We start from the raw sequence: 24,425 nt of genomic DNA, 5'->3' as shown, positions 1-24,425 counted from the left end.
TAACAGGCCCTATTTTACTCTTGGTTTTATGATAGAAACTTTTTTTTATTTTATTAATTTCTTTAGGGATTAATTGAATGCACTATGAAGAGGATGAATTGAATTTGAATGATATGATATGTTTGCCTGCCACACTATTGGCTCACGTGATCTGAAACCTGATTTATGTTGGGGAAAGGAAAATTCCAGTCAAATATTTATACTCTTAAAATAAAAACGTTTTGGTGTTACTAAATAGAAAAACACATTAAAATTACTAACTGATTAACCCACGTCTATTACATGATTTAAAGCTGTATTATATATATATATATATATATGTACTCTCTGTTTTTATATTTTGTTATAAATAAAATGTTCAGCTGTTCCCAGCAGTCTTTGTAAAACACAACTGCGAACTTACAGGAGCAGCCTCATCAGATGAGACAAATACAGAGATTGGTGCGCTGATTACAGGAGGAAGGATCTGAATTAAAGGGGACGGAGGAAGGCAGGCAGGCAGGCGGGGAAGCTTGGGGAACCTGCTGGCGGCTTCAGGGGCTTCAGGGAGGAGCGCCGCGCCGAGAGCGAGCAGCAGCGTCGCTTCATGCAACAGTCCAGGCTGTGAATGAGGAGGAGAGAGCAGCAGCAGCAGCAGCAGCAGCAGCAGCTGATTCAGGGAACTGGAACTCCAGGAAGAGCTGCGAGGAGGCCCATCTAAGGCAGGTAGGATGCTACAATCTGTGCAATATAAAACAAAAAGCACAAGGTGGATATTTTTTACTGTTACAGGTGTGTAAAACATGAATGGAAGCGCTAAAATAGGACGTTTCATGAAACTGAAAATGAAATGATGATGTTCAACTTTTGCATCTGTGTTGTTTACAGACAGGCTACAGTGATATACTGCAGGCTACGTATGAACCATTGTTACTACAGATCTCAGATAATTAGTACTTGTGGTTTAGTTTTTTATAGAAAAAGCTGTATTTTTGGCTACATTGCAAATGGTAAAAACACGTTTCTGTTCCTTTCCAATTCATTTAAAGTACAAATACTGCATGTTGATAAAGCAGAATTTCACATTAATTAAAAATTGTCAGGGTTCAGGAGGACATTTAGCTGCCCTGGCCTTAATTAGAGGCCTTTAGTAGAGGGCCGGTTGCCCCACCCAGCCACAAGTGGAACCTGGTGTTTAACTCTGTGTGGGGGGCCACTGAGCTACACCCTAAAAGTCAACTTCAGAGGTGTCTGCGGGACGGGAATCACATGTTCCTCTTTAATAAACTGACGGAACAGGAGACACCCAGCACCATCAGGTTCTATCATAAAACCCAGAGTATGACGGATGAGACTTCGCAGAACAAGATTTTTTAAGTTAAGGGAATATCCATTAAAGCATATGTATTAAATATGCATTAAAGCATAATCATGTGTTAGAATGGCCCAGGTAAAGTCCAGATCTGAATTTTAAATGAGAATCTGTGGCAAGGCTTGAACATTAAGGTTCACAGATGCTCTCCATACCCAGCTGACTGAGTTTTGCAAAGATAAATGAGCATAAAATTAAATCTCCAGACTCGAAAACTGGTAGAGACCAACTCTAGATGACCTGCAGCTGTAATTGCAACAAAATGTGTTCTACAAAGTACTGATTCAAGGAGGTCTGATACAAATGCACGACTTAAAATCTGAAAAATCAGATTTCCACTTCCCAATTGTGAACTACTTTGCGTTTGGACTGTTACATAAAATCCCAGCAAAATTCAGTTAGTGGTTGTAAAATGGGAAATTTCTTTCTCTCAAAAACCAATAAAATGCATCATGTTTGTGAGCAGAAATGTTTGGTACCAATGTTATCTTGTAATAACGTTGTGCACCTTCCTCTGCACAAAACATTAATTCTGTTATATCTATGGGTTTTTTCACATAAACTCCCCGCTGAATGACAATTTTAAATAAATCACTGTGAAAAAACTTAATTCAGTTGAGTTTTCTTTAATCTTTATGAAGTCAAATAAATTGCGTTAATATTAGTCCTGTTTTAAAACCTTTTCAAATAATCTAAGTCTAAGAGTTTAGGATTAATGTGGCCTGGATCATGGAGTGTCTACTCCAGTCCAAGTTTTTGACAGGCTGTCTTAATTGTCCAGTCAAAAGTACTAGTGGGCTGCAAAAAATTATTATCCTTGATGAAAGCCCCCTAAAAAGAATCTAATTATGTAATATAATAGTTAAAATAGTAAAGTAGTCAGAGTTTTGTAAAAAAGTGCAAATTATGGTACATACACACAATTGGGTTTTGCACGGTTGCCTTGTTTAAAAGAGAAGTCTCCAATAAGCAAATATTTTGAATGATGACTGTTTTCTATTTTCTTGACCTAACTTGCTACATTTAGCAAAGCTTTACAAATCATTTGGGTGCTCTCAAAACTGCTTTGGAGTAAAATACACTGGATATGTTTATTTAATATCAAATTGAAAAGAAAGAACAAAGCCTGGTTATTTAAAGGCCAGTATTGTGCGCTGTAGTACTCTCTAACATTAACTATTGTAAGACGATTTTACCTGACTAATAAACAAAGTCTCCACCTGCATCATCCACTTGTGCTGGCCAGCCAGATCTGCAACTGAATTTCATCCCCATGTTTAAGGAGAAGCTGACTCCAATTTCAACTTTAAATAAGTGCTCAGTCTCATCCAACAGTTTTGCATGTCCATATCAACCCACAGATGTGTAACACCCAATCATTTGCATCAGTAAGTAAATAATAAAACATTTTGAGGAATTATATATCTGGCTCTTTATCCCCTAATACTTAAAAAAAAAATAAAACATTTTAAAGATCCTAAAAGGAGAAATATTTTCTCTACTACTCTAAGTGAATGTTCATTTAATGGTGTCAAATAGCCCCCTGCTTTAGCACTTTATATTTATTCGTCCCAGGTTATTAAGGGCAATTGTACGCATCTGTTGTCAAAAAAAAAAGAAAAAAAACTACCAAATAACATTTAGTTTCGCTTTCATAGCCAAAAATGTGCACATCTCCTCAGTTAATATTGCTGTTGTCTTGGACTAAAATGAATATCAGTTCACCTGACAGGAACTAATTATAGCAATGTACTTACATACAACCTAATTAGTATTAACCAGGGGTCTGACCCAGTCCAGTGCATACTGCCAAATATTCATGTGTTACCATCAAATGATAGATGAAAAATACTCTCTATAATACTCCACACCAAAGCAATGCAAAAGCATCTGGTAACAATGTCGACCAGAAGCAAGATGTTTTCAATCAGCAGTGTGAAAGAGTTTCAGGTTTTCTGTGGTAGCAGATGACAATGAGTGGCGAATAGTTTATGGAAACCCAAAGAGGTCACAGTTTGTGTGCTTTGCAGCAACAGAGATACTTTACCATTTTATATTTAATCCATCTTTTTGTTTGACATTGGACCTGTAAGGCACTCATTAGTTCAAACTGGACAGAAACTGTATGATTGATTAGACAAATCCATGCTTGTCGTACTTGGCCTGCTGCCTCAGAGCCTCCTCACCAGCAAGTTTGGTTTAATTCTTTGGTCTTTTTTTGTTGTTGTTCAAAATAACTTTAAAGAAACCTAGAATTTGGTATTTACCTCGTATCGAACCAAGCTTCATATGTTCCCTTAAACTCTTAATGTTAAGAGTGTACATACTTTATAAACAAATGGTCCAATGGTAAGAGGAGGATGTGTTATACATTTTCCCATTGAACACTTGTACATTTGTAAGATGTTTAATGTATTTCTTACCTTTAAAAGTGTTTTCAACCTCAAAATTAAAATGTCTCACAAAGCAACTACCCAGTTGCAGTTAGCATGATTTTGTCAACCACTGGAAAATAGTTTGTGTGGCAGCAGTTTTGTGACTCAGTAGGAAAAAATATCAAAAGACAAAGAAGACAGGAACATGTTATTGCTGGGAGAAAATACTGCTGTAGCCACTGTTTGCAACTGATTCATAGCTTCCTGTTAGTAGTTCAAAATTTAAGAGACCCTGGTCAAACCTGAACTGAATTATTTTACACTGCTTAGGGATTCTTCAAAACCTTTTTAGAGTTTTGTTACCCTTTAGTTAAACCCAAAATTCTTCTTGAAACAGATTTAGTTTGAAGAAATCTTTAATTTTACCATTATTCTTTACTTCTGACTGGAACGAATATAAATGTGTTATTAACCAAAGTCCAGACTTTAATCAGATATGGCATCTGTGGAGGCAGCTAATGATTAGGGTGATGGCAAGTATGCATTCCAACCTCATAGACTTGGAGCTCATTACCAAAGATAAATTATCGAAATCCAAAGAATGGCAATAAGTAAGGGTATGAATAATCTGACATACATTTTTAATGAAATAGAAAATAATGGCTAGATATTTTTTTTCTCCCAGAATTGATACTTATTGTATATAGTTTTATTGTATTTGAGAGATCTCATTTCCTACAAGAAACAACAATTTCAGTTGAATAAAATAATTTTTAGGTCTAACTCTATCAGTAGGATGAATAGTTTCGGGCTTAACTTTTTATTCTGTTGATGGAAACACAGAAAAGGTAAGATTTCAATACTTGTTTTAGTTTGAAGTCCTGATGCTGAAGTCAGTATGTGATTTACAGACTCATTAAAGGGCTATTTCCCTCTAATTTTCACTGCATTTGATCATTTAAAAATATTTAAACAGATTAAACCTAATCTGTATAAATAAAATTTTCTGAACAGATACTTATGAAACTATGAGCTGTGAAACTTTTTCTGTACCTCTCAAGCGTAAACTCGATTATTCTAAAATTAATTTTATATTATCTAAAAAACTGTTTGGATATGTGAATATTTACTGAATATATAAAAACAATAAATCTTTTCGTTGAAATAATTTCATAAAATCTTGTCTCATCTCATGAACTGACTGTATTTTTATACCCTCATTGAATGCTTTGTCTACTGCCCTGACGGCTACATCACCCAATGAGACCATGTTAAGGCAACATGCATTGCTATTATCATTAGGACACTATCAGTATCCCACCAGACTAGACCTTTCAGGTGGACCCTCATCACCCTCAGTCAGCAACAACAGGTGTTGTGAGCTGGATTGTGGTAAAAGAAGGGAAACAGTTAAAAAAAAGGTTAAAATGTGGCTCACAGCTGGGAGTGTGAGTCGTTTTTGCTATATTCTATGTTTTCTCCACCGCCTCTGTGTTCAGCTAGGTACTCTGCACCTTCGGTTCTGTCTAATGTGCTAGAACCCACACTCCACTGCTCTTGTCCTAAGAGCTTGTACTTGTGCTGCCATTATTGGTGCCTCCATCCTGTCTTTCGGTCCAGCTTTTGGATTTCTCACTTTCTTTTTGTGATGTTTCTTGTTGAGGAGCTTTTGCTTCTGTTTTTCCTTTTTCTATTTTTTTGCTGCATAAGACATTCATGTGTCCACCCATGTTTAGGGCCTATTTCTCTGAAGTGCTTCTGGTCTCCCACTTTTTGCTATAGACATATAAGTATACTAATGTGGAGGCAATAAGTACAGATGTATAGAGTCAGCTGCTTTGTTGTTCTGAAACTGTCTGGAAATGTGATGATTTTAGCCTAAATGAAATTGTGTTAAACTGAAACCAAAACATGCTTACTGGCTGAACATGGACATTTCTGGCTGTTCTTTAAACCGTTAGAATCTTGTCATCTAATCTATGGGTTTCATTGGTTTATACAGGGCAGGGCCACCTCATGTTTAACTTATTTTTAGCACTCTCTTTGATGATGACTGATGAAATGATGCAAGCAGGAAAATTAGTGGCTAGCAAGAGCAGCATGTTATTATGAAGACCAAAAATACTGTAAAAAAGAAAACCCTGCTTCTCCCAGAGTAAAACACAGCCCTGAATGCAACTGGCGGACTTCTCCTGAAATAGCCTGGACACTCTGCCAAGTTATACATTACAACAGCCAATTTCCATGTGGGATTGTTTTTTTTTTGCCAGTTTTCCAACACCACCCATCCATTCAGTGGTTTAATGGAACAGAATGATGCACCATAAACCATGCAGGACGGTTCTGCTGCAGAGATGTGTTGACATCCCATCCCATTGCAATGTCCATTTAATGTGATGTCACAATGAAGTCCAAATCTTTCATAAAGCATAACTAAACAGCTACTGCACAAAAACCAGAAACAGTTGCAGTGCAACCTGCATACCTAAACATAATAAAATGACAAAGAAAGTTTTCTAAAACTGACGTAAATGTCAATCAATACAAAGATTTTAAAAAATAACTAGGCTTAAAGCCTATCAAACATGGTTTGATGATTGTACAACTGCAAAACACTGAAGGCTAAATGGTAGCAGGAGGTTAGACAGATAAAAGGCATGTGTCCATTATTTGCTTTATAGGTCAACAGTAAAACCTTAAAGTTAACCCTAAAATGTAGAGGATGCCTGTAAAGTTCAACAAACACAATAAAAGATCTACTTCAACCTCTTAGACTAACTGCTGCCATTAAAGGCAGGCCTGGCAAATAAGAGCATACAAAAATTTACAATGGGATGTCATGAAAACGTAAACATTCTTTTATTAAAACCATAAAAGATGTGTAGTATCTTTTTTAAGAACTGGAAAACCATTTCTAAATTTAAAATTATTTTTCAGCATTTCACAAAATGTTTTATTTTTTTCCCAGAATTAAGGCTACTCAGACCCATAAAGGATGCACTGCATGTACCAGTAGGTTTAAACATGATTAATTCAGTTTAAAAGCAAATCAAGCCTTATTTTCTGAGAAACAACTGGTTTAAAGGAAGAATTAGTTGTCATGCTCCTTCAAGCCTTCTCCCACAAATGTATCATTATGTTGAAAAGACGTAAAAAAGACAATTTGGCCTTGGTAAATATGGCTGAAAAAGCCCCTGATAAAAAAGATCTACTGATGGTTAATAACATTTAAAAGCTGTTATGTTGTTTTGGGCTGAATTTGAACCCTTATTTAATGGGCTAAATATTATTTGAGCTTTATTTGAGCTAATTGGTCAGGGTATTTATGCCACGCAAAGTCAAATTTTCTACAGATGCTTTATGGCTCAAGACAATGTCTGTCCCGTCTGAAATAACTGTAAAAAGTTGTCAAGTGTTTAATTGGTTGGGCTCTGGTAAAGACATATTATATTGGTCCATATATATATAACCTTGGGGAACTCCACAACAGAGTGGGACTGACAAAGAAACAGTCATTGAGTCCTACAGAAACCCTCCTATTGGACATGTAACACAGAACCAATTAAAGCTAACTTTAATGCTTTATGCTGACTCCTGACGTTCAAGTCAGTGTCTGATTTGAAGCTTATGATTTTACATTAAATTCAATGTAAAAATGTTTTGAGGCGTTTGTAATGCCTTTGTTCATCTCTAGTTTAAAATGTTACATACTTGGTCAACTGGAATATTCTAGAGGGAACCAAAAATGAATGTTGCTCAACACTGCAGAACCTTTAAGGTTTATGATTTTGAATCCAGAGTATTATTTTTCAGAAAATTCAGAACAGTGAATCACATATAATTATGCATGCGTTTTAGCAACTCATCCTAGAATGCCATTGGAATATAGGGTCATAACTTGCAGCAAAGCTCTCCACTGAAAGGCTCCACATTCGGACTGAAACGTGACTTTGTAAATAGTTTTTAATAGCCCCAAAGCCTGCCAGATGTTACGTTTGGAATTCTTTTGTCGCTTATGTAACAGCCCTACCCTTTTTCCACTGAAATATTTTCAGTGACTCTCTTGGACCGAGCCATGTATTGGTCTCCTGTAAATGTTTTATAATTTCCTTCATGTAACCAGGGCATCCTGGGAGCACCCCGAGGGTTTTTTATTTATTTCAGTCCGGAAAACAATACTCCTCAAACCATTACAGAGGCTATTAAAGGCACTAAAGCCCCTTTAGATGTGAAACAATAGAAATCCTCAACACCAGAGTGCACTTTCATCTCATTAACTTCAAGCATTTTACTTGCACATGTTCAGCTTTTTTATAGATGTGTTTGCAGGCAATGAGACTTGTGTGTGTCAACACCAGCAGCTGCACGTTGGGGCGACATCCTAAAATTTTCCAAGAAGTGCTAATGCAATGACAGCTGCTTGAATGGCTCTGAAACGTAACAGCGAAGGGAAGTTCAACAAGTCCATGGAGCCATATGAAAAATGGTTGACTGTCATACACTCTGATGTAGCTTTTCATTGAAAACTGGACATTTTAGCTATTATTGCATCAATAAAACATTTATAATCCATCTAGTTTCTATGTTTCTAACCCACTAAAATAAAGCAAAATGCAGTTCATGATTCACCTTTTTCTTGTTATGGTATAATGGTTAGCATTATGATAGCATCATGCAAACATATGAGACCAGCCCTGATTTAATTCAATTTACAGAAACACTAATCCTTGAGTACTTTCAGTGTTAAAGAAAAGTAAGGCGTTAAAGGAAGTAACAGATCCTTTAGTGGTTTCATCTAGTAGTGAAACACAACTAAGCAAATAAACTCTGAGTCAAGTCTATATGGTGAAAGAGAGCAGGAAGGTTTGACAGCTAAACACAGTGCCAGGCCAGATGTACCTTCTAAGAGAAAAACAAAAAGAGAACATAAAATTAAAAGCTGAAATAACACCAGATAATGCAAAGTTGGAGAGTAGTAGGAGAATGTAGCAGAGTGCTTATAGCAAGTTTTAAGTCTAGCCTTAATAGTAGACAGGGTGTCTGCCTCACGGCCTAAAACTGGGTGCTGGTTCCACAGGAGAGGAGTCAGATAACTAAAGGATCTGCCTCCCATTCTACTTCTAGAGACTCTAGGAACCACCAGTAAACCTGCAGTCTGGGCGCAGGGGGTTCTGTTAGGAACATATGGAGCCATCAAATCTCTGATATGTGATGGAGCTAGATCATTAAGGGCTTTATATGTGAGAAGGAGAATTTTAAATTCTATTCTGGATTTAACAGGGCCAATAAATGTTTTGGATCAGCTGAAGACTTTTAACTGCATTTGTGGACTTCCTGATAGTAAAAAATAACAATAGTCCATCTAGTAACCAATGCATGGACTACCCCTCACAGCCCTTGTTTAACTACTTCTCTCTCTGCAGCTGAAGGCTCTAATCCCTTGGGTGGACAGAGCGTGCATCCATGGCGTCACCGGAGCTTGGGAATGCTGGAGATTCTTCCACTCATAATCTAAGTTCGGGAATGGAGGATGGTTCTGTTCCTGGCACAAACAAAACCTGTCCTGTCCACGTTTCTGCTGAAGAGGAGGCAAAGAGGAGTTTTCGGAAAGGCATTGCCCGTCACGACTATGTGAAGATCTCTGTGCCCGAATCCAAAGTCAACCATCTTCCCACAGAGTGGTGGAAGACAGTGATCGCCTTCTTTTATGCAGCTTTTAACTTGGTTCTGACCACAGTGGTCCTCACAGTTGTGCACGAGCGTGTCCCTCCCAAAGAGAGCAGCCCCCCTCTTCCCGATAAGTTTTTTGACTACATCGACAGAGTCAAGTGGGCTTTTACAGTGACAGAAATCAATGGAATGGTGCTGGTGGCCATTTGGTTGATCCAGCTGTTCTTCTTCAAATACAAGTGAGAGCCTGATATGCTCCTTTTTACCATATAATACATCAGGGTAAAAATCTAGAGAAATACACACAAAAAAAGAAGAGCTATACCTGTTTTTATTTACATTTGACTAAAAATGGCATGTTGAAATATATGTATTCCTTTCTCAATAATCATTGGAAACATTTTTTTTGGTATTAGAGCAGTTAAACCTTTCTGAAAATTGATGACCAGCTGTCTGCGTGTTTCTACAGATATTTTGATGATTTATCTTTGGTAAAGTGCGGCAAGTCTTAAAATTTCTAAGGCCTCCTTGCAGGATAAATTCAGACAGGTTCTGACAGTTGTATTGAATCATAAAAGATTACTGTTACTGTTTCTTCTAACTGCAAGTAATATTAATATTTTGGAGTGACCCAACCAGTGTCCTGATTTGAATCAGATAGAGAATCTGTGGAGGGAGTTAAAGATTAGGGTGATGGCAAGGAGGGCTTCCAACTTCAAAGACTTGGAACTTATCACCAAAGATTAATCATCAAATGTGAAAATCATGCCAAAAGCTACGGAAGCCGAGAGCGGTTGTGTTCCGCATATACTTTTTCCCAATGATTTTCTCGAGGTTACAAGTTAATCTTCTCGTTATATAAAGATAACAAAGACCGTTTTCTCGAGATAAGGGATTCATAAAGCTTTTTCTTGAATAATCATGATCAGTTTCAAGGACTCAAACTGAAACTATCAGATCGTGGAGAAAATGACATTGATCAATGCATCAGACTTTTCTTCTCTCGAGGTCTAACTCAGGCTGAAATAGCAACTTGTCTGGATTGTAGAGATAACTTTCATATCAGTCCTCATCATTTAAGGGGACGACTGGCCCAATTGCAGCTCAAAAGGCGTTTACACTTAAGTGATCCTGCTAATATAGTAAACTTACACTTATAAGTCCTCTCCCGCTGTTGTGGCATGCCTTTGAAGGATGGAATCAGATTTAACACGAGAAGTTTGTTTTTTCGAGATAAATCATTCTGTTATCACGAGAAAATGGTCCTCGTTATCTTAGCAAATACAAGAGTTTAATTGTAGTAATGCTAATAAATGTATTTCCACTCATAAGTCAAAATAGCACAAATGATTTTCAACATGACATTTTTCTTTATAAAATGTCAATAAAAACACATTTTGTTTCCCGAAAACTGAAATTCTTTTTGGTTGAATATATTTTAAAATTGAAATCTAAAGAAAATTCAGATTGATTTTTCAGAGATTTGATACTGACAAGATAAATAATATATATCTCATGAGACTGATATATTTTGATACATAAATCAAATTTAACCTTTATCAGTTCCATTATCAGTCCAGGCAGCAGAGATCTAAATGGCTCGACTCACTTTATTTCTGCAAGATTTAAACTAAGAATGTCTTCAGCTCTCAGCATTTTCCAGAAGCAATTAGTTTCTTTACGGAATCAGAATCAGCTTTATTTCCAAGTTCGTACATACAAACAAGGAATTTGACTCCGGTACACTTTGCTCTCTGGTTTTTGTTTTTTGCATTAAAGAGTATACATATATACAATATACAAATATACACATATATAAATAAAAAGGTTATTGTTATTTTTCACAGGATACTAATAGAGAGACTGCATCATTACCTCCAAGTTTAGCACTCGATAGTGAGCCGGGTCTTTTTTGTTGACAGGTCCATAGCTTGCAGGCGGTTCTTCTTCCTCATCGGCACCTTGTACTTGTATCGCTGTGTGACCATGTACGTCACCACCCTGCCTGTACCTGGCATGCACATGAACTGTGCTCCGAAGGTGAGTAGACAACAAAAGGACAGTCTTCTGTAATCACTGGGACTGAGAAGGAAAGCTGCTTTAACTCCAAGAGGACCAGCAATAATGAGATTCATCAGTGTCTGAAGAAAATGTAATCTTCTGGCAGTTTGTGGGCTGTGCGCCGACAAAATGATCTTTTGCCGGTTGGTTTTGTGCAGCTGAAGCTGACATCAATATAACACCAGAATTTCTAAATCTTAAAACAGTCATATCCAAAACAGAACAAGTGCAGCAGTTTAAATGTTAGTAGCTGTCTTTAAATTATTGTTGTAAGATTTGACAGATCTTTTAATGATCAAGTCTTAATACCTAAGTTCTGATTATTAATTCCTTTTTTTTCACATATAAATATTTCAGTTACCTACAGAACAAGATACTTTTAATTCATGTTTCTAAATATGAATGATGTTCTGCTGTGATGTCTGTCTGCGGCAAAGGTTTGTAAATATGTTGTTCCGCAGAAGCAGTTTGACAAATATGTAGAAATAACCCTTATTTGCTGCCTTATTGTTGCTGCTGATCCAGTGTTTACCCCCTTTCTTCTCCATCAGCTCCAGGGAGACACCCAGGCGAAATTCCAACGTGTTCTGCAGCTCATTTCAGGAGCCGGCCTCTCCATAACCAACTCCCATCTCCTGTGTGGAGACTTCCTCTACAGTGGACACACGGTGATGCTCACCCTCACTTACCTTTTCATCAAAGAGTGTGAGTACTCAAAGGGTTGCTCTCTTAGAATAATTCATAGGATTCTCTGTTTAATAATTGATTAAATACATTGTGACTTCCTTTCTTATCAACAATTGTGCTTAATGTTGTTATGCAACCTTCTAGATTAATGTGTATTTATTTGAATTATTAATAACTCGAAGATTGACAGCATCGACTTCAAGTCATCTTCCCCACTGTGTTGGTTACAGTAAAGTTTACAGTAATACATGGAAAAGTTGAACAGGTTGTTATAATTACTGACAGCACTCTGGTGTTCCCTCCTCTGAAGACTCTCCCAAGTCCTTCTGGTGGTACCACCTCATGTGCTGGTTGCTGAGTGCTGTGGGCGTGCTCTGCATCTTGGTGGCTCATGAGCACTACACTGTGGACGTGGTCGTGGCCTACTTCATCACCTCCCGTCTGTTCTGGTGGTACCACACCATGGCCAACTTACAGGTCAGGAGATGTCTCAGAAATACTGTTTTTAACCAGTTGGGATTGAAGAAAATGGAGCAAATTACACATTGTTGAAATATTTCACTTTTTAAGACTTATGCTGCGCTGTCGCTATCAACAAAAAGCTGAAAGTATATTGAAATATTTCACTTTTTAAGACTTATGCTGCGCTGTCGCTATCAACAAAAAGCTGAAAGTATATTGAAATATTTCACTTTTTAAGACTTATGCTGCGCTGTCGCTATCAACAAAAAGCTGAAAGGTTCAGTAGCCCCTTCTAGTGGCCATAGTGCAAACAGCATATACATATGGCCCTAAAAATAAGTAGTTTAAATATTTCAGCTGACAAGGTGAAAGTCCAGAGTCACAAGGACTGCTTTTATTCAGTTTCAGAAACTCATCACACAAACAAAACAACAAGAGAGGCTTCTAATATTACAGAAAAATTAATAAACTCTGCAAAGATGGTGGTGATCATCTCTGAAAGAGTCAAATGGGGCTGGAGTCTCAAAATGTGATAAAATGTAATAAGAAGTCAAAATTGGTCAAACTAACAACATTGTTTGAATATGAAAACAAGATCACCTCCACAGTCACGGCTGGGATGTGTTTGGATGTTTTCTCATCGTAAACTGAAATCCCAGTTTTATCAAATGATTTTACTTTTTTAACCTCCGCCAAATGAATTCATTCTGGTGCCAAAAGAAGCCATAATATTTCCGACTTCTAAGGTTAAAGTACTAATTATGAATATCAGAACAATGATAATAAAAGAAAAAGATACATTTAGTTTTAAACAAGTTGTGGAATATTAACAATAAAATGAACAATAAATTAAAGGTATTGATTATAAATATTTGAACACTAATAATAAAATAAAATTTGATAAATATTGAAAATTGAAGAATAAAATGAAAACCAATCTGAATGTGATCTTTGTTTTTATTCTGTCTTGACAGACTCTGAAGTGCTCACCCAACAACTACCTCACCAATACCTGGTGGAACCCCTTGTTCAACTTCTTTGAGAGGAACGTCCAAACCTCGGTGCCGTGCTCCTACAGCTGGCCCATTACCTGGGCTTCTACCTGCCTGAAGAACCCCTGCAAGACGTACTCAATGGTGCAAAGCTCACGAGACGAGTGACCGGAACTCCCAAGGCCACTGTCTTGTTGCTCCATAATCCTCCTGGGCATAAACCAAACGGCGTATTGGTGAAGGAATTCAGCTGGAGGAAAGAAAGAATCTCTGTATTTTGCCACTGTGATTTATTTATAACATGAAGTGCTGAAAATTGTCCATTTTTGTAAATGACACTTCTGTCTGGTCTGATGCTGTACTTGATCTGTATGACCTCCATGCTAAGTATTTGAGTTATCAGTGTATCTAAGCCACAAGGTGCCTTAGTGTGTTAACATGTAGATGTTTCAAAGCTGCCATGATCTGTTTCTCAGTCTATTTTTAATTGCTTTGATATCATTTGTTTTGTATTCTTTTTAGCTGTCTGAGTATCCAAACTATAACCTCAACATTGTATTAAAACCAAAGCAAACCAAATATTATGTGTGTTGGATTTATATCAATAGATTCACAGAAGAAGAAATGCAGACGGTATCAAAAAAGTTTCTTTATTAGTGTGATGTAATATTCATACTAATACACACACACACACACATATATATACATATGTATAGTTCAGTCAGAGGTTTTCAGGTGATTCAAATACTGCCCTAACTGTAAAGTATTGTGGTGGCATCATGCTGAGGGTTGTGTTCGCAGTGGAAATGATGCTTTGCATAAAGTAAGTGGAATAACAATCCTCCAATTTGTTCCTGTTAAATCAGCAGCTAGATGTTTGAAACTAAACTTGGGGACAGGTGGATGGATGGATGGATGGATGGATGGATGGATGGATGGATGGATGGATGGATGGATGGATGGATGGATGGATAGATAGATAGATAGATAGATAGATAGATAGATAGATAGATAGATAGATAGATAGATAGATAGATAGATAGATAGATAGATAGATAGATAGATAGATAGATAGATAGATAGATAGATAGATAGATAGATAGATAGATAGATAGATAGATAGATAGATAGATAGATAGATAGATAGATAGATAGATAGAACTGTGTGGAGGCTTGATAAACTTATGAGTTCCTTTTAATCGTAATTCTTTTAATAAATAATTTAGCGGCAGCGAGTGTTATTACAGGTTATAACGGCAACAATAGGGAAATGAATCTCACCAATCAGAGCAGGTCTAGAGCGGTGTCAGCCAATAGGAATGCAGTACCAGTGCCAGCCTCTGTGTGACAACAACACAGGAAGAGCATGAGTTAGGCTGCTGTTGTTTTTACTCTGTAATCCAGGAGATTTCAGCTCTCTGACTTCTGCTGCTTAAACTGTGACAGAATGGACTCACTGTCATGGCCGGGAGACCTCAGCAGCTTCGCTCTGTCACCTTCCAACCTTGTGCCTTTACTGCTCTTCTTCGTGGTGTTTTATCTGGTTCATTTTTACCAGAAGCTGCGGGGCATCTACAGGAACATCCCTCCAGGTCCGCAGCCGTGGCCGGTGGTCGGTAACTTCGGCGGCTTGCTCCTCCCTCCCTTCATCAGGAGATGGTCCGGACAGACTTCCAACCCGAACATAGGAGTCATGGAGGCTCTAACGTCCCAAGCCAACGTCTACGGGAACATCTACAGCCTGTTTGTAGGCAGTCAGCTGCTCGTTGTTCTGAACGGCTATGAGGTGGTGAAGGATGCCCTGTCCAACCATCCAGACGTCTTCTCAGACAGGCCAGATGTTCCTGCTATCTCCATACTCACCAAGCGCAAAGGTAAAGAAAAGGTCAAGAAAAGGTCAAGAAAAGGAGGAATAATAATAACACAAAAATACCACAACTAGGACTGCTTTAGTGTTTTTCTTAAAGAGCTCCAGAAGGTTCTGTCCCTCACAGGTAATTAGTTTTCATAGTTGCTGTTTGTTCTATCACTAAAAAAGACGGGAATCACCATAGCAACCAGTGACTATATTCTCTGAATCTCTAGTTCTTACTTATACCCAGAAGTAGGGCAGGTGATAAATCGATTATATCGATTAATTTGCAGTTTATGAAGATTTAATTTTTAGAAAATCTTAAACTCAAGGGCAGCTAGGTTCAGCTGCAGGACAATAATCCAAATCACACCAGCAAGTCCACCTCTGAATGGCTATGAAAAATAGGGTTTTGGAGTGTCCTAGTCAAAGTCTGGACTTAAACCTGATTGTGATGCTGTAGCATGACCTTAAACTGCCTGTTGATGCTGGAAAAACTGTCCAATGTGGCTGAATTTTACTGGCCCAGTATAAAAGTGGGCCAAAATTCCTGCCCAGGGATGAAAAAGGCTCATCACCAGTATTCATATATGCTTGATGGAGGTTTTCGCTGCCAGGGGGGGCACAACCAGTTATTAGGTTTAGGGGGGATTACTTTTTAAAAACTTTTGAAAACTTTTTTGTATTGATTCTTTATTTTCCTAAACTGATTTTGAAGATTATTTTTTTAAACATTTAAGGTGAGACAAAAAGCAGTTCTCTAAGGGGGCAAATATTTTCCTATGCTGTAAATGACTGGAGCCGTCTCCTGTGTCTCGTATAATTTCAGGAATAGTGTTTGCACCTTATGGGCCGGTCTGGAGGAAGCAGCGGAAGTTCTGCCACGCTACCCTCAGAAACTTCGGCCTGGGAAGGTTGAGTTTGGAGCCGTGCATTCAACAGGGTGTGGCCTCGGTCAAAGCAGAACTGCTGAGACTCAACGAAGAGCGCGGTGGCTCCGGCGTGGACCCCTCAAAGCTGATCAGCAACGCCGTGTCAAACGTCATCTGCTCTCTGATCCTGGGTCAGCGCTTCCATCACGAGGATCCCGAGTTCCGCACCATCCTGGACCTGATGTCCCGGGGTTTGGAGATCTGCATAAACAGCTCTGCAGTCCTCATCAACATCTTCCCATTGCTCTACTATCTGCCCTTCGGCGTCTTTAAGGAATTACGGCAGGTGGAAAGAGACATCACGGTGTTCCTGAAGAAGATTATTGGAAACCACGGTGAGACTTTAGATCCTGACAATCCCAGGGATCTCACAGACATGTACCTGATGGAGATGTTGACACAGCAAGCAGCAGGAGAGGAGGGCAGCAGCTTCACAGAGGACTATCTCTTTTATATAATAGGAGACCTCTTCATTGCTGGAACTGACACCACTACCAATTCAGTTCTGTGGGTTCTGCTATACATGGTCTTATACCCTGATATCCAAGGTGAGAGACACGGGTTGGTATAGGATTCTCAGGGTTTGACCACTTTGAGGAAAAATGTTTTTATAATATATCATGTTCATTTTACAGTTTATTTATCAGAGGTTTTCAAAAATATATGCAGAATAATAAACCTTTTAGAAGTACAACAAGCTGATATTAGCTGCTTAATTATTCAAGTTATCTGTTGATTTAGCTAGCCTGCAGTCAGCTGCTTGATAGACTTGATAGTTTGCCTCTTGAAGTATTAAAATTGTTACCATGAAAATGACATTGATCGATGCATCAGACTTTTCTTCTCTCTCAACCCTACATGATTTCAAAACTCTTCCCACTTCGCAGACTTTCTGTGGCATCTCATTAAAACTGACGTCTCCAACTCCAGTCTTCAGCAGGTACTACCCTGCAGCTTTTAGATGCATCCTCGCTCGAACACACCGGATTCAAAAGATTGGCTCGTTTAAAGCCCTCTGCCAAACCTGATGGCATTCTGAAGAGCTAAATGAACCATTTGATTCAGCTGTTTGAGCAGGGATGTATTTAAAAGTTGCAGGACAGTAGCTGTCGAGGACGGGAGTTGGAGACCTCTGCTTTAAAAGAACTGTAGGAGAGAAATGATGGAACATTTTAGCAGCTTTTAAAGTGAGGATATTTAAAACCTTGTCCACCATTAATCTAATGTAGACTGTAGGACATTAATATGGTTATTAAGCAAAGAGCCTGTAATAGTTAACAACAGAATCCTTATGGAGAAACCAAACTGTTGTGAATTCATGCTGTTTTCTAACATTTGACTCAGTTGACTGACCTTCAGATGGTGTTTACTCTCCTGTAATAAAGCCAACCATCAGTGGGCTTGTCTTCTGATGTGGACACAGGGTCCCTGCCAGGGGCCAGTTTTTTGTTAGTGAGGCCGACTTTAATTCATCATCGGGTTTTGGCAAAAGTTTGTTTCCTGTAAGAATTCAAAATGGTCCTGATCAGTGGTTCTTCAGGCTTTCTGAAGGTCTTTCATAGCTCCCGTTCGGACTTCACTGTTTCATAGAAATATGTTTTGGGTCGATGACCCACTTCACTCATCAGAAACTTTGTTACCAGGAACACAATTCCTTCTTATTTTCTAAATCAAATTACCAAACACATCCATTTTAGCTGTTTTCCGTGGTTCTCATAAATTAGAAAAACGCTGCTTTCACAAAAAAGCAGCATATTGCAGCTGCATAGTTCTTAATAATTTACGTGTAAGTGTGCAATACCTACATAACATAAAATTGTTCATTACACTTTAACGTTTTCAAACTTTGTCACAGAACAACCACAAACGGAGATTTTAGATCAACACAAGTAGTCTAGTGTATAACTGTCAATCATAAGGAAAACGATACATTGCAAAAGATTTCAACTAAAAAGATGGAAAAAGTGTTGCATGTTTGAATTCAGACCCCAGTCTGAAATGGATGTCAGAGTAAAGAGTTTGCAAGGCCCGTGTTTCTGTTGAGGATGTTATCACACGTTTTAGATTTCTAGATGTTTTCTCCGCTCATGCAGAATTTATATTTAATTAAAACCCATGTTGTGAAGAGAAGAATTCATGATCTGTGGTGGGTTCCCATGTCTTGTACTTCTGGGTTTTTTAGGATTGTGCCAGTCTGGCTCAGTAAATATCACTTCTCCAAAAAACATAGACTGACCTGTCAGCATTTTAACCAGACTTGTTTTCTCTGTGAATCTTAGCCAGCTTCCATGACGAATCCACTCAGAATTATGCACCTAATGATCCTTCCATCCAACTGTTTCGATTTCAGACCAGGTCCAGGCAGAGATCGACACAGTTGTGGGCAGACAGCGTCCTCCATCTTTGACTGACAGAGGACGTTTGCCTTTCACTGAAGCCGCCATCATGGAAGTGCAGAGACTTACTGCAGTGGTTCCTCTCAGCATTCCTCACATGGCGTCAGAGACCACAGGTAACCACAAACGTGAGGATGTTCTGTGATTTCACCAGTCTGTGATGGAGATGAAATGTATTTTCTTATGGTTCTGTTTTTCAGAGTTCAGGGGCTATACTATTCCCAAGGGTACGGTTATTATGCCCAACCTATATTCAGTCCATCGAGATCCCAGTGTGTGGGATGATCCAAATGCTTTCAACCCGGCTCGGTTCCTGGATGATGAAGGAAAACTGCTGAGGAGAGAGTTCTTCATACCGTTTGGTATTGGTACGGCACTCATTTACTCAGAAGCTGCATGACTGAAACATTAATGTTCAGGTTCATCTGAATAAATCTAAATATCATCAGAAAGTTTATTTATTTCAGTTATTTTTAATGATTATGGCTTACTGCCAATTAAAATCCAAAATTCAGCTGCTCAGAAAAGTTCAATTTGTCATATTATGACCATGTCACGGCCCACACCATCAAGAGGAACACTGCTGACCTCACAGTTTGTTCATGTAAATGATAAATCATCTTTAAACTCCAGGGCTAATTGTGGAGTACCACAGGGTTCAGTACTTGGGCCAATTCTCTTTACTATAAACAGGGGTTGGACAATGAAACTGAAACACCTGGTTTTAGACCACAATAATTTATTAGTATGGTGTAGGGCCTCCTTTTGCGGCCAATACAGCGTCAATTCGTCTTGGGAATGACATATACAAGTCCTGCACAGTGGTCAGAGGGATTTTAAGCCATTCTTCTTGCAGGATAGTGGCCAGGTCACTACGTGATACTGGTGGAGGAAAACGTTTCCTGACTCGCTCCTCCAAAACACCCCAAAGTGGCTCAATAATATTTAGATCTGGTGACTGTGCAGGCCATGGGAGATGTTCAACTTCACTTTCATATTCATCAAACCAATTTTTCACCAGTCTTGCTGTGTGTATTGGTGCATTGTCATCCTGATACACGGCACCGCCTTCAGGATACTATGTTTGAACCATTGGATGCACATGGTCCTCAAGAACGGTTCGGTAGTCCTTGGCAGTGACGCGCCCATCTAGCACAAGTATTGGGCCAAGGGAATGCCATGATATGGCAGCCCAAACCATCACTGATCCACCCCCATGCTTCACTCTGGGCATGCAACAGTCTGGGTGGTACGCTTCTTTGGGGCTTCTCCACACCGTAACTCTCCCGGATGTGGGGAAAACAGTAAAGGTGGACTCATCAGAGAACAATACATGTTTCACATTGTCCACAGCCCAAGATTTGTGCTCCTTGCACCATTGAAACCGACGTTTGGCATTGGCATGAGTGACCAAAGGTTTGGCTATAGCAGCCCGGCCGTGTATATTGACCCTGTGGAGCTCCCGACGGACAGTTCTGGTGGAAACAGGAGAGTTGAGGTGCACATTTAATTCTGCCGTGATTTGGGCAGCCGTGGTTTTATGTTTTTTGGATACAATCCGGGTTAGCACCCGAACATCCCTTTTAGACAGCTTCCTCTTGCGTCCACAGTTAATCCTGTTGGATGTGGTTCATCCTTCTTGGTGGTATGCTGACATTACCCTGGATACCGTGGCTCTTGATACATCATAAAGACTTGCTGTCTTAGTCACAGATGCGCCAGCAAGACGTGCACCAACAATTTGTCCTCTTTTGAACTCTGGTATGTCACCCATAATGTTGTGTGCATTTCAATATTTTGAGCAAAACTGTGCTCTTACCCTGCTAATTGAACCTTCACACTCTGCTCTTACTGGTGCAATGTGCAATCAATGAAGACTGGCTACCAGGCTGGTCCAATTTAGCCATGAAACCTCCCACACTAAAATGACAAGTTTTTCAGTTTCATTGTCCAACCCCTGTATATGCTTCCAATAGGTAAAATTATCAAGCAGCACATGATCAATTTTCACTGTTACGCTGATGATTCTCAGCTTTACTTATCCATAAATCCTGATGAGCCCAACCAGTTAGATCAACTACAAGCATGTCTTGAAGACATAAAAACTTGGATGACTTTAAATTTTTTGCTTCTAAATTCAGACAAGACAGAAGTTGTCGTCTTTGGACCGGAGTCTTTAAAAAAAAACTGCTTAGTCAATCACTTAACCTGGATGGCATTAAATTGACCTCCGATAATAAAGTAAAAAACCTTGGTGTTATTTTTGACCAGGACATGTCATTTAAATCCCATATTAAACAGGTTTCTAGGGTTTCCTTCTTCCACCTCTGGAACATTGCCATAATTAGAAATATCCTGTCCAGGAGTGACACTGAAAAACTAGTCCATGCATTTGTTACTTCAAGGCTGGACTATTGTAATTCTTTACTATCAGGATGTCCACAAAATGCAGTTAAAAGCCTTCAGCTGATTCAAAATGCTGCAGCAAGAGTTCTGATGAAAATTAAAAAGAGAGATCATATTTCTCCTATTTTAGCTTCCCTTCATTGGCTCCCTGTTAAATTCAGAATATAATTTAAAATTCTCCTCCTCACATATAAAGCCCTTAATGATCTAGCTCCATCATACATCAGAGATCTGATTGGTCCATATGTTCCTAACAGAGCACTTTGTTCTCAGACTACAGGTTTACTGGTGGTTCCTAAAGTCTCTAGAAGTAGAATGGGAGGAAGATCCTTTAGTTATCAGGCTCCTCTCCTGTGGAACCAGCTCCCGGTTTTGGTCCGTGAGGCAGACACCCTGTCTACTTTTAAGGCTAGGCTTAAAACTTTCCTTTTTGATAAAGCTTATAGTTAGAGTGGCTTAGTTTATCAGGGAGGGAGCCTTCCTCCCTCCTTGCTGGATGGAGTAAGGGGGAGTCAGGTTTAGCCTAAACCGGCTCAGTTATGGTTGAGGTGCAAACACACCCTCCATTTCTGCTACCTGTATGACCCCTTCTCTTTTCCAATGGTTATAATCAGACTGACAGAAAGAGGTATCCCAATCCTTGTGGTTTTTAGTATAACAATGACCATCAGTGGGACCCTTTGTGAGGTTCCTTGAGACGACATTGTTGTAAATAAGCGCCGTTTAACTAATTAATCTGAACTGAAACTATCTGTGTAGTTATGCTGCTATAGGCTTAGGCTGCTGGAGGACATAATGATCACTATCACATTCTTCGCTACATTCTCACACTACTCTACAATTTTGCATTATTTGCTGTTATTTCAGCTTTTAACCTTTTTCTCTATTTTCTCTTCCTAGAAGCTACACCTGGCCTGACTCTGTGTCTACCTGTGACACCTTTCTGGAGAGGGGAATCATCCGAGCTTCTGTTGGCAACAACTTAATGCTCACATTCTACAGATGATCCACATGGCCCTGTCTTTCAGTGTTTAACCCTTTCTCTCTCCTAGACATGGGGATTCACTGAGCTTTTACTGTAACTAATTATATGTTCTCTCTTCCAGACTCTAACCTTGAAAACTGGCTCAGAGTTTATCTGTTCTGTCTTTCTAGATGAAACGACTAAAGGAGCTACATCCATTAACATTTACTTTTCCTTCCCATAGAAAGTACTCCTGGATCAGTGCTTCTTTGTTCTCTTTGTGTCTCTGCTCTGTTCTCTCAAACCCCTGTTGGTCGTGGTAGATGGCCGCTCACACTGAGCCCGGTTCTGGTTCTGCTGGAGGTTTCTTCCTGTTAAAAGGGAGTTTTTCCTCTCCACTGTCGCTACATGCATGCTCAGTATGAGGGATTGCTGCAAAGTCAACGCCAGTGACTTTCCACTGTCTCTACATGCTCATCCAGGAGGAGGGAATGCTGCAAGTCACTGACTGGATGCAATCTGCTGGATTTCCTTAGACAGAAAATTTTTTATCCAATTTGAATAAATAACTAACTCTGACTGCACTGTTCGATGGTTACGATTAATTGGAATGTATGAACCTGACTGTTGTGAAGTGCCTTGAGACAACATGTGTTGTGAATTGGTGCTATATAAATAAAATGAATTGAATTGATGTCCAGCAGACAGTCATTGACACCCCCCACAAGGAAAGTAAGCCACAAAAGGTCATTGCTAAAGAAGCTAGCTGTTTACAGAGTGCTTCTCCAAACATATTAATGGAAGGTTTAGTGGAAGGAAAAAGTGTTGTAGGAAATTGTGCATAAGCAGCAGGTATAACTGCCTCCTTGAGAGCATTGTGATGCAAAGCCCATTCAAGAGCTTGAGGGGGAGATTCACAAGGCCTGAACTGCAGCTGGAGTCAGAGCTTCAACAGCCGCCACACACAGATGTCTCCCAAACATGCGCTACAACTATTGCATCATGAGTGTTGGGCCACTTCTGAGCCAGAGACAACGTCAAAAGAGTTACCTGGGATGAGGAGGAAAAAGATTGGAGTGCTGCATTGATGCAGTAATTCATGCAAAAGGAGTCCTGAACAAAAATGGAGTTAACCTGTACAGTACATGGACATCTTTAATGGGCTGATATTTCTGTTTAAATAAAATCCTGTTTTTTTTGTTTTATGTAATATTCCAAATTGAATTTAAACTTTTTATTTATTGTGAGCCATGATCTTCAAAATTAACAGAAATAAACACTTTTGTGTTTCATGAATCTACATGAGTTTTACTGTTTCAATTACATTTTTGAAATAAATACATTTTTCTTTGACATATTCTAATTGACTGAGATGCACCTGTATAGATGAATTAATTAAATCAAAGATGGTATGACTCATGTTCCCGTCAGGTCGCCGGGTGTGCATGGGCGAGCAGCTGGCTAAAATGGAGTTGTTCCTGACCGTCACCGGTCTGCTGCAGGCCCTCAAATTCCGGCTCCCAGATGGGAAACCTGCTCCGTCTCTGCAGGGTCGGTTCGGCCTGACGCTGGCTCCCTGTCCCTTCGCTGTGTGTATGAGTGCTCGGAGTCAGGATGGTTTCAGGTAGACCGGCTGCTGGGGCCTTTAAGGACCTGAAAGAAACCTGAAGATGCTTCTCAGGTCTCCTGAAGAGACTGTGTTTTTAAACCAAAAAGTGGCACTTTGCAACATTTTATTAATTGTTCATTTCAAGAATATTTCTCTGATTAGTCAAAATATATTTCACAAAAATATTTTAGGCTATTTCACATGTTAAAATAATCGCATGTTTAATTACTTTTATTTGTTTAGCACTTTGAAAAAAGTTTTTTTCATTTAAAAAAATTAATTTTATTCTGTTGATAAGGTCAGTGTTTATTGTCAGGTGATTCTATGAAATACCAGATGAAAATTTTATTGTTTCATGCCCAGATTTGCTGCATAATTATCTCTGTATATTAATTATGGAGAAAAGCTTTTATTTTCCTCTCTGTAGTGTAATACCATGTTGAACTGAAAGTTCGAAAACTAATAACAGATTATTGCCATATTTTGTTTAAAGAAAAAGTGTTTCTGGTTCAGCTTTGTGGCAAATAATGGATGCAGCTTTAGGAATATTTTAACAGAAAAACCTTCATCGACTCAAGGTCTATCGACTAAGGTTTATTTTTTCAGAACAACATTAATGTGAAATGACATGACTGATCTAAAAGTAATTAAAACATTATTGGAAAATA

The 24,425-nt window shown here is 38.9% G+C and overlaps 2 protein-coding genes and 1 long non-coding RNA gene across 8 annotated transcripts in view; 2 read left to right on the top strand and 1 right to left on the bottom strand.

Moving 5' to 3' along the window:
* sgms2a (sphingomyelin synthase 2a) overlaps positions 1–14,177 on the top strand; it is a 15,441-nt gene extending 1,264 nt beyond the window's left edge. The window contains exons 1-7 of one of the 5 annotated variants that reach the window (XM_047366722.1): positions 563–578; positions 621–701; positions 9,150–9,635; positions 11,319–11,436; positions 12,009–12,162; positions 12,455–12,621; positions 13,581–14,177. In XM_047366722.1, coding sequence (XP_047222678.1) covers positions 9,190–9,635; positions 11,319–11,436; positions 12,009–12,162; positions 12,455–12,621; positions 13,581–13,766 — 1,071 coding nt within the window. In that variant the 5' untranslated portion in view covers positions 563–578; positions 621–701; positions 9,150–9,189 and the 3' untranslated portion in view covers positions 13,767–14,177. Of the gene's footprint in view, positions 1–405; positions 706–9,149; positions 9,636–11,318; positions 11,437–12,008; positions 12,163–12,454; positions 12,622–13,580 lie in introns of those variants that run through there. The other 4 variants (XM_047366720.1, XM_047366719.1, XM_047366721.1 and 1 more) reach the window with 4 other exon arrangements.
* On the bottom strand, positions 13,712–15,197 carry LOC124869020. The gene is made up of 3 exons (XR_007038454.1): positions 15,056–15,197; positions 14,880–14,938; positions 13,712–13,848 (listed from the first exon to the last, which is right to left on the bottom strand). It is a non-coding gene; the product is annotated as an uncharacterized LOC124869020 (long non-coding RNA).
* On the top strand, positions 14,949–24,425 carry LOC124869016 (cytochrome P450 2U1). 2 transcript variants are annotated; one of them, XM_047366718.1, is made up of 5 exons: positions 14,949–15,472; positions 16,280–16,930; positions 18,733–18,894; positions 18,979–19,140; positions 23,580–24,425. In XM_047366718.1, the coding sequence occupies exons 1-5, from the start codon at positions 15,046–15,048 to the stop codon at positions 23,774–23,776; spliced, it is 1,599 nt and encodes a 532-aa protein (XP_047222674.1). In that variant the 5' UTR covers positions 14,949–15,045; the 3' UTR covers positions 23,777–24,425. The 2 variants fall into 2 exon arrangements, with proteins under 2 accessions (XP_047222674.1, XP_047222673.1); XM_047366717.1 differs by having other exon boundaries at positions 18,979–19,146.

This window comes from Girardinichthys multiradiatus, chromosome 5 (genome assembly GCF_021462225.1).
Source record: "Girardinichthys multiradiatus isolate DD_20200921_A chromosome 5, DD_fGirMul_XY1, whole genome shotgun sequence".
Classification (NCBI taxonomy): Eukaryota; Metazoa; Chordata; class Actinopteri; order Cyprinodontiformes; family Goodeidae; genus Girardinichthys; species Girardinichthys multiradiatus.
This window is presented reverse-complemented; position numbering and strand designations above follow the sequence as displayed.

Bases quoted from the DNA above. Each gene is read 5' to 3' on its own strand.
- LOC124869016 (XM_047366717.1), top strand. From the start codon at position 15,046: ATGGACTCACTGTCATGGCCGGGAGACCTCAGCAGCTTCGCTCTGTCA. The intron at 16,931-18,732 runs GTGAGAGACACG...TTTCGATTTCAG, and splicing joins CTTATACCCTGATATCCAAG to ACCAGGTCCAGGCAGAGATC. The intron at 19,147-23,579 runs GTACGGCACTCA...TGTTCCCGTCAG, and splicing joins CTTCATACCGTTTGGTATTG to GTCGCCGGGTGTGCATGGGC.